The following is a 10,739-nucleotide window of genomic DNA, read 5'->3' as shown; positions in this document are numbered from 1 at the left end:
TCCAATTAGGAAGAATTGAGTAAATCAACAAGTATATTTATGGGATTAATAAAGTTTTGTTAGACGAATATTCCAAACTTTCTGTTTTGCTGTACAAACATTGTCCAATCACGTCAGTTGATATTAAATGGTCGTTTTCTGCCGAAACTTATTTCGACAGACAATGGCAAAAGACGAAATTTAACACCAGAGAACCGTGAAGAACTTTTACTAGTGTACTTTGGAAATCCATTGTGCACGTAGTAAACATTGATGCAAGTAAACCTCAAATATGCATATCTTCAGTTTTATAGTGCATATAAATTCGGGCCATTGTCACAGTATTATCAACTGAATGTAACTGGTAATAACATCCTTGCTTAGAAACCGTCTGTGGAATTGCTATGACCAGCAAAGTTTGCTCAATATTCTTAAATCGCCTCTATTATGATTATAAAACATGATTAGTTATGATTATAAAACATCCGAAATGTACTAAATTTGTTAGTAATAAGAATATCGGACAATTTTTCAACCAGCATTCTGCAAGGACATGATCAAACATGACTATTTCTCTTCATAGTGATATTCTATGAACACTATTACCGTGCAAAGTTTCTCAAAGTAACTCAAATTGTCGCGGAGGATTAGAAAGGAATGGAAATGCGTTCAATTCCCTAATGTTAAATGTATGGCACATTTCTGGCCATCACTTTACTCCTGAAGCACATGATGGTCCTATCACTAAGTACTACAATTATAAAATGTCATCAATAAAATGGAGTGCTTCTCACAGATGAAGCAGTGTCATTTTCTCACGACATTTTCTCAATATCTAGCACAAGAATTAACAGCTTTAAATATCCATCAGATGAAATAAAAAAGAAGAAATCAGAAAATATCAGAAGGTTATAGTGAGACCAATCATTATCTCAGCTGCAGCCATTGTCTCTACAAGCACTGTAAAAACAATGAAAGAATAGTAATGCTGGACACCTTATGGTCAGAAACCTCTTTGGAGAAGAACTCTTTCAATATTCTTATTTACTGGAGATGAGTGTCAGTTACCAAGTTATAACCGGTTAAACCAACATATATTAGTGATAATAATAATAACAACACTAATAATAGTTTTCAGCACTAACACAGTGTTTTGATTGAAGAAATTACATTATGTTTACCCTATAGTGTAAGATCATTTGAGAAAAACTGTAATAACAAATTAATTTACATTTATTATGGAAGTAAATCACACGCACATATATACACATACAAAACTATTTACAAGATATTACAAAGTTATGAAACATCCGCCATAGCATATTCTTCATGTGATTCTTCTGACTTTTGCGCAGTTTCTGAATAATCGGAATTTAGAAACGGAAAAGCATCACATTTTGTTTGTTGGTTCATTTTGTCGTCGTTGGAGCAACTGAAGACTCGAGCGAATTCCACAGAATTCATTACCATATTTTCTGCCCTAAAAATAAAAAAGTAGTAAGCGAAACTATAAATAATAATGATATAATAAGCATAGTATAATATTAATAATAATACAGATACAATGATATCTATGTTCAACGGGATGCTGTGGTATTTTATCTTGTTTCCATTAAGAGGGAGCAGAAGTGGACATAGCTATGGATCCACTACAAGAGAACAAGTCTTAATTGTGTTAAAGAATTAGTTTCCAGAGCTCTTCTCTGCAAAGATGCTTTTTTTTTTGGCATAATAAGGCCATTTGTTAAGTTGATTTTGAGTTTAACGTAACTTTCAGCACCGAGGCTGTTTCGGACGAGAACTACTGATTAACGTGGAATCCGAACCACATGAGCTCCCGCCGGTAATCGAACCCGGGTCTCCCACACCAAAGCCGCGTACACGAACCGCTTAGCCATGAAGGAGTTTTATAAGGCTATTTGTATATGGGAATAAATGAATATTGGAATAATTGTTTCAATAATTATTCGAATAGCAGAGGGTAAAATTATTCGAATTTTGACAACACTAACGTCTTAGAATTGGTGTAAGAATTCTCTCTTTAATATTGATCATTAAAGAGTAGGGGTTTTCTTTACATCTTACTTGAATCATTTGAATATTAGTAGAGGGCTTAATGGATGGAAGGTCCTAAGTTTCGAGAAATAACTTGTTAGTCATGGCAGAATAGTTATGATGATACTGATGGTGATGATGATTGTTGCTTAGTCATTGAAGTTATTTAAAAAGGAAAAAATACACTGTAAAGCTGAAACACCAACTTTCAAACGAACTTAAATTCAATCGATGTACATAAGTTTGCGAGTATTATTCAAATTATTACATAAATCGGTAAAGAATATGGACCAACGTATTTACAAATTTTGGTGAAAAAGTTTGTACTATTACATCGATAGAGTACTAAGTAAATAATAACAAAAATGTGAGCGAAATTTTGTAAAGTAAATAGTATTTGATAAACCGATGAACGAATCCGATGAACGTACGCCGTGCACAACGGAATTTGCAGTAAGGAAACCACCATTCAGGAAATGCAAAGGTTAATCTCTTGTGTCAATTCACAACCCGAAACCATAGAAGCGCGCAAACGATAATTACATTTAAGCTATTTAGATATTTCCCAGAATCGGAATAGACAGAAATCTTGCTTTTAGTGACCACAGATTGATGCGTGGTTTTCTCACTTGTCATCTTTTATTCGTCATCTACCGCCGCTAAAGCCACATTGTCACGTTAGAAGAACTTGTAGCTGTCATAAATAAATAAATAAATAAATAAATAAAAACAACAACAACTTGAAACCCTACCATATTTCACCGTGTACACATAGTCTTGAAAGGGTCATAAAACATTTTTTCCATCTTGCAAGGAGTTGAACAATGCGCAGCTTTCTGGGACGTCTTGCTTGCTACCTGCTATCGCCCTCCCGCTGACATAAAAGAAAACCAGTTTCGCCGCTTCCGAAACAATGGATTCTTTTGGACAGGCAGGGGAAGTGCGCCAAAATACACGTTTTTAATGAGGAGGTTCACTGTTTGTTTACTAGAGTGCAGTGCTGCATGTGTGGAGAAACCTTTCTTGCCTTCAAGAACTTGTAACATGTAAAGAGTAAATAGAAAGATTGGGTTGAAAGTTTTTTTTTTTTTTTTTTTATGACAGCTACAAGATTCATTTAACGTGGCAATGTGGCTTAATGTACTTGCTCCCTATGAACACGTCACCGTACTCCTGAGTGGACCTACATCCTACTCTTACTTGAACCGGAATAGATTAAAAAAATCTTGCTTTGAGTGATCACCTAGCGCAGATTGGTGTATGGTTTTCGCATTTTTCGCTTTTGCGACATAAGTTGCAGGTATTCGCAATTGATGTGTAACATCCTACTAAGATGTTCTTGGCAAATGCTGCATTTATACCCTGAACATTAAATCCTCTTAAAGTTAACCTACACAGAGTAATGCAATCACTATAAAATACAATTATAAAAAGTAGTAAAAGTCGATTTTGTCAAAAAAAAAAAAAAAAGACAGTATATATGCAATGAATACCTATGTGAGTTCTATTCTCAATGTGCACCAAAAGTTACCTTAGAGACCAATATCCTCTATGTGGGTTAATCATATTTTTTTGAGCTAATAATTTAATAATTTACTATCATTACTCACGGTTTTCTTATCTGTTAAATATACTAGGTACAGAAACTTATTATAAAGTATATTAACCGACTTCAAGAAAGCACTAATATGCAGAAAAAAATGCAGAAAGCATTCAAATGCTTAAGAGGAGACAATAGTTTTAAAAACACTGCATCATTAATATTTTGAATAAATATTAAGTCTGCGACAACTCAAAAGTAATGCCTAATAAACTTACTATTCCAACTATAATTTTATATTAAGCAATAACTTGTTTTGATTAGCAGATACTTCAATTCTTTTAATAATAATAGTAATGCGTTAGTACTTTTTAATTTAGTTTCTTTCTTTATGCGCTTTTAAAATTATTTTCTGCATTTTATTGCTTTTCTGAAGTCGGGTAATATTTTTTATAAAATGTTTATATTTTATGCTTTTATAAAGTCAGCTAATATCATTTCATAACTTTGTTTTATTTCTCCACTTTTTCGTTACCCAAGTAGTTTAGGTACGAACCGAAATTTTAAAAAATTAGAACACTAACATCCTATACAATAGGTCGGCCTACGAAATTCGTGTGAAAAAGTATTTTTCCTCTAATTGATTTACCCGTGGGGAGAATTATACAGACTTACACTGAATTATGGTATAACACTATCATCCATTGAGGAGTTACATGGTTTAGCTCCGAAAACTGATATCAGATCCTTATGATCATCACAAATCCTAATTTTACGAGACACTGCGGAAGCGAACTCTTTCAAACAAGCAAAAAAAAAAAAAAAAAAGATTTGCATCGACCATGTCGAAGAAATCAGGAGGTGGAGTACTATTAACAATAAAAATGACTTTAGAATGCAAACATCCCCCCCGCCCAGCAGATACTGACTTTTTTTTATTCCATTCTCGTAAAAATGACTATAGAGAATTTCACATCTATTTGCGTACGTATTTTATATTTTCCACCACCCACTAGTAGCTTACTATCTAATAATTTTCTAACTATCTGTACAGTATAATAGAGCCAGATAGTAGCATTCTTCTAATATGTGATTGGAATCTTTCTCATGTAACCGGGGTTGACTTTTGTCTTCCTTACCTCTACAAGTGTATGTCATGAGCTACATTACTTCATAAGTCCGGTTAGTTTAAAGTCACTCAATAATATTAGAAACAAAAACAGCAAAGCCCTAAACCTAGTCCTAACAAATATTAATAGTACTTCAATGATGTGAGAAACTCAATCTATAGTGACTGCCTGTTCTTTTAATTTACTTCTGATTCAGTTCAAAAATAAGAATTCCAAACTCAAACACAACATTACATTAAAAACATATTTTTTAAAGAGAATTTTGTTCAATTATATCAAGACATCTCGACAGATTGTCTGCAATTTACAGGGTTAGCATAAATGATTCATTCGTTTTAAAAAGGCTACTTTTTCAAATGTATTATACGTGCACACATGATAAATATATGAAAAGAACCACAAACTCACTAAGTGTGTATTGTGTATTTCAGATGGCAGCACGAGGGGGTACAAGACGGAGCATCCCCTTATTGGCACATCCCACATCGCTGAATTTGGCATATTTTCGAGAATGAGCTAGCTTTTTTTCCCTGGCCTTCCAGATCTCCTGATTTAATGCCCAGCGACTTCTTCCTGTGGGAGTACGTTAAGGACCTTGTTTACGTATCCCCACTACCGCAAATCTTAATCCAGCTCTAAGAAGGCATCCGTGCTGCAGTGCAGACAATTGACAGGAAACGTCAATGCTACGAAACGTATGGAATGAGCTCGAGTATTGTCTTGACGTGTGTCGTGTCACCAAACGGGCACTCATTGAACATTTGTAGACTTATATAAACTTGGTGAGTGTGTGGTTCTTTTCATATATGTTTCATGTGTATATGTGTAATACATTTGAAAATATAGCCTTTTCGAAACGAATGAATCTTTATGCTAACCCTGTTTAACTCTAGCATTGAAGGTGCTACGGAGTCTTTTTAAAAATATTTTTTTAAATAAAATATTCTACATTATTTATGATACATATGTACCGCATAGGAAAACAAACCAGAAGTATCCTTCTTGGATCACATCTTGTATAGTTAAATTAATAAAGAGTAAACAGCATCACAGGGAAAAATGGAGGCAAGGTATGGGGAATGTTAATTCCATTTAAATAAATTCAAAAAAATTCGGGCTACATCAAAGAGGAAAATTACTATTCCACACGAACATTATGTTCGTTAACTGTGAATCTAGCATTTTAGCTAATGCTAAATTCTAATGGACTTACGTAAAAAATAAAGAAACGAAAAACAGAATGCAATGTTTTGATTCATAATGAAAAGGGGAGGATGAACTGGATGTGGCAAATACGTAACAAATCCAGGTACAACCTAAACTGTTTATCTGATCATGTAAATTCGAGCATTTTCGATCAATTTTCAATTGATTATATAGAACTTAATGATATTAAAATTGCTATAAGTCTAGAACCTCCCTGGACCAGACAAAATTACACCGTACATTATCAAAATTTGATCTGAAACACTTAAATATCCATTGCAAGCTATATTCAATAAAGCGCTAGGGTAATTCTAATTTTCCAGCCATATGGAAACGTGCAGTTATCTTCCCAATACCCAAGATGACTGGTACACTTGACATATAATCATCGACCGATTTCGATCATTTCTGCACCAGCTAAAGTGTTAGAAGTTGTTATGCAGAACCACTCTAGTTATTTCCGTAGAACAACATGGCTTCTTACCAAAAAAAGAAAAGAAAAGAAAAGAAAAGAAAAGAAAAGAAAAGTTAACAATAACAAACCTTCCTGAATTTTCTAATTATTCAGCTATAGAAATTGACAACAAAAATCAAGTAAATGTGGTATATACAGACTTTAGCAGGGAGATATTGATGTCATCAATCATGATATATTGCTAAGTAAACTTACTATGTTCAACTTCACATGTAAGTTGCGTATATTTATAGTATCCTATCTTCGTGAACATAAACTTCGCGTACATTACGAGGGCGCTTTGACTGAATCATATATATGGTGGCCCAAAAGTAGGTATACTGTCTCGTACTGATCAGCTCACCTTATTTTATATCATTTCTTATTGTTATCAAACAGAGAGACCTAATTTCTTTATTATTTGTTCTTAACGTGTTTTTACTGGTAACTTAAGCCCGGAACAGTCGAACCAAATAAATCCATAAACTAGAATGTTATACTTGATCAATGCAATGGTGTATATCTACTTTTGGACCACTCTGTATAGTTTGCTCTGGTGATCCATGGGATTCGAACCTGAGACCTCTGTTGTTCTTATTATACCTAAATAAATTACCTAGTGCACAATTACATAAAACTGTAATAAGCAGATAATTTAAAATTTATCGTATTATAACTATTGAAAGAGATGCTGTCACATTACAAAGTGATATCAACGCAATTCATGAATGGTGTAAAATCAACAAACCATTTTTAAATGCTAAAAAAAAGTGCTGTGTATTTCGTACAGAAACTTATACTTTTCATTTTCAATATCAAATCGATAAAACTCTATTAAAGAGTGCTGATCATATCCGCGATCTTGGAGTGACAATAAAAGAACTTTCATATTAAGAAAATAATAAGTGAAGCGTCGGATATGTAATGAGACTCGGAAATGAACACAGAAATCCTGATATTATAAAAAGTACTTTATGCTGCCTATGTACGTCGATTTTGCATCGTTTGGCCTAATCCTCGTTTCGCCTAACCAATTATCTTACACTTTTATGACAGATAAACAATAAGATTTGTGTCCGCCATTTTAGGCGAAAGAAGGATCATCATTTGGTCTAATTCTCGTTTCGCCTAAAATGGCGGACTATAAAAATATTGCGGAAATAAAACTGGAGGGAAATTTCGAAAGAATATTCCCCACTCTGTGAACTAAGAAATATTATTTCCCTATAATTAATTTGTAATATGAGTATTTACTTTTGAAAAAATGTTACGACAGTTGTGTTACATTTATTTTTCCATTCTATTTTGAGAACATTAATATCAAATATATTTTTCATTTAAACTAAATGTTTTCACAGCGTGTATAGAGGCAGTATTTGAGAAGAGAATAAAAACAATAGATTACGCGTAGTTTATACCCTGTCACTAATTTTGTTTAAAGGTGAGTGTTTTTCAAAAGCAACTTTTAGTTGCTGTTTGTTTCCAAATGTACTAAAGAAAATATAGTTTGTGTGAGTATAATCGGAAATATCGTTTGGATTTTACATTTCTATTTATTCCGTTTTCATGTAGACGCAGAAATTATTTTATTTTAGGTTTTGTTGATCTTTGAGAGGATTTCATTTCAGATTCGATGCTTTTTTTAAGCTGTTAATGCATTATAAGTCATCCTATTGTGATTCTGTATAATGTTAATTCATATGAAATTTGTATACATTTCGAGCTAGATCTTACAAAAGTCTCTAAATTTGCTCATAATAATGGACAACTGTGATCGCAATGTGTGATTTGTGAAAAATCGATCCGCTCTCAAGTTTCTCTTTGGATGATTCTACAATCTAAATATCTCAATGTGTTACTAATAAGAAAAGAAGAAAACTATATTTCAATTCTGAGTAAGCATGAGCAAATAGTTATTAAGAAAACATATTAAAATTTCTAGACATTCCCTCAAAAATCGTGGACAGGCATTTGACCAATCACAGATATGAATTTATTTACATTTTGCAGTTTAGTTACTCATTTTACATTAAATTTTGGGAAATGCAAGCAACGTTTATTCTGAAAAAAAAAAAACACTTAATAGCTTTCTAATTTTCTTTTAAAGATTTCTTATAATTCACTATTGGAAACAAGAGTAGTATTTTTTCTTTTATTTAAATTTCCGAGGCTAAGAAAGGCGGTGATGATGATGATAATGAACGAAAATGATGGGATGAAGAAAGTGGAAGGAAACGAATGAACTCCAAGATAACCCTTACACATGATGTTTGTGAGTGTACAAGAGAGTAGTATTTCATTCGATTCAAACGTGTCTATTGTTAGCGTAATTATTTAGTCATACAACTTCTTAGTATCATGTTCTACTATTGCTCCACAGTAAAAGTTTTCCTGGGGGAGGGGGGGAAGGGCTAGTAAATTTCATATGATACTGGATTTATTTCTCGGCATTTGCTCGAATCTCAGAAATTCGAATGTAGCAAATGACTTCGAAACTCTTTTACTACTTTAAGCATTTATTTATTTTTTATTGCAAAATGTTCGGAAGTGCAAGAACAAACAAAGTGTATTTTTATTGTAAAATGTTAAAATCAGACGTACAAGAACAAATCTGGAAGAAGCTCAAGATAAACAAGTATCGTTCATACACTACCAGTGTTTTATACGTCTCTGCTTCAATTATGCTTTTGTCGTCCCAATGCATTACATTTTAAATTTTCTCGAAGCACTTAATCAACTAGTTTCTATTTTCATTGATGAAATTATTACTTTTGAGTTGAAATTCCATTCGTTTCACATACTAATGGGAACATCCATAGCATAAGTCTCTGATTAAAGTTGCTACAACTCAGAGAGGATGTAAAAATTGAAAAAAATTCAAATAATAGTAGTGAAGGATAATCTTATGCTATTAATTGTTAAACGCATGCATGTTACAATCAATTTTATGCATGGTTTGCATAATAATGAATCTAAAGTGCACAATAGCGATCTTTTTGTCTCCCGGACGAACACACACACACATTATATATATATATGATATACATGAACATGGCAAATACATAATCCTAATCCACATAATCCTACGTTTTGGTAATCCTAATTCCTTAAAAATATCGACCGCGGATTAATATAGGCCTAATATCAATATTAACAATATATATTTTGCATTTCTAAATTCTTCATATAGGCCTACTAGGAAATTTTCCCTTGTAATTTCCCTCTAGTTTGTCCGCCATTTTAGGCATAACGAAAATTAGGACAAACAAGGATTCTTCTTTCGCCTAAAATGGCGGAAACAAATCTTATCATTTATCTATCATAAAAATGTCAGATAATTGGTTAAGTTAAACGAGGATGAGGCCAAACGTGATGACACTGTACGCTCTAAACTACAATATGCAGCAATAATTTGGAATATCTGTACTAAAATCGACTCAGGTAAACTTGAAGTAATACAATCTAAGTTTGTACGATTTATAATCTATAAGGAATCAGGCATCTATCCAAGATATGACATAGACCTCCTACAACAGTATTCACTAGTCACTTTAAACTAATAGAACTAACTCTCATTTGTGATTCCTACGTAAGTTGATATAGTTACAAAGACACACAAAGAGTACTATCAGAAATCTACTTTCACATTCCCAAAACAGAACCCGTCCTCGTCTAGTAACTTTCTATCTAACGAAATAAAGCACATATGCATTAAACATATCGCCTGTTAGAAGAATTTACACTTTATATATAATAATTCAATTCTCAGCACAATCAAATGTCGATATATTCGACTCACATAGAACACCGTATTTATCAAATGCAAATAACGTATAATACGTATAATGTAAGCTTATCATATATAATGTATGCTAACTGTGTAAAAGTAATGTTACAGGACATAATAGAACATTATCATCATATGTACTCCTGTTGTATTCAAATAAAATAAATAAATTAATAGCCTCTGTGTTGAAAGAGACGTCAAACTTCAAATTAATCAAAAACAAAAAGCAATTTAAACTAAATAGTTATGAAATCCCACTGACTTGATTTTGTTTGATTTTAAGTATATGGAGAATTTCGAAGGTTGTATAGTTTTTAGGATTGCACTTTTTGAAAATGTTGTGTTACTGTCTACATACACGAATAAACACTATATTCTTTGCTTACCTTAAGAAGGGTGGTAACTGATTGTCTTCAAACATTGATATGGCATAATCGTACAGAGAACCTTTGGAGCAGTACTCCTGTAAATATATTATAGATGTACGTAAGTATTTCACTCACATATTTTAAAAAAATACTACAATTGCTATTCTATACGTTTGAAATAGATATATTATGACAATAAGCAAATATTGTAAGCCTCTCT

At 32.6% G+C, this 10,739-nt stretch overlaps 1 protein-coding gene across 1 annotated transcript in view; it reads right to left on the bottom strand.

The window, feature by feature from the left end:
• Positions 1 to 1,196: 1,196 nt before the first annotated feature.
• Positions 1,197 to 10,739, bottom strand: part of LOC145672682 (membrane metallo-endopeptidase-like 1) — a 173,744-nt gene continuing 164,201 nt past the window's right edge. The window contains exons 17-18 of the mRNA XM_081741850.1: positions 10,538 to 10,614; positions 1,197 to 1,459 (exon numbers count right to left, since the gene is read on the bottom strand). Of these exons, the coding sequence (XP_081597976.1) occupies positions 1,279 to 1,459; positions 10,538 to 10,614 (258 nt within the window). The 3' untranslated portion in view covers positions 1,197 to 1,278. The remainder of the gene's footprint in view (positions 1,460 to 10,537; positions 10,615 to 10,739) is intronic.

The sequence above is a fragment of the Thermobia domestica genome, chromosome 2 (genome assembly GCF_964235325.1).
Source record: "Thermobia domestica chromosome 2, izTheDome1.hap1.1, whole genome shotgun sequence".
In the NCBI taxonomy this organism is placed as follows: domain Eukaryota; kingdom Metazoa; phylum Arthropoda; class Insecta; order Zygentoma; family Lepismatidae; genus Thermobia; species Thermobia domestica.
The sequence above is the reverse complement of the archived record's forward strand: the minus strand, read 5'-3'. Positions and strand labels throughout refer to the sequence as shown.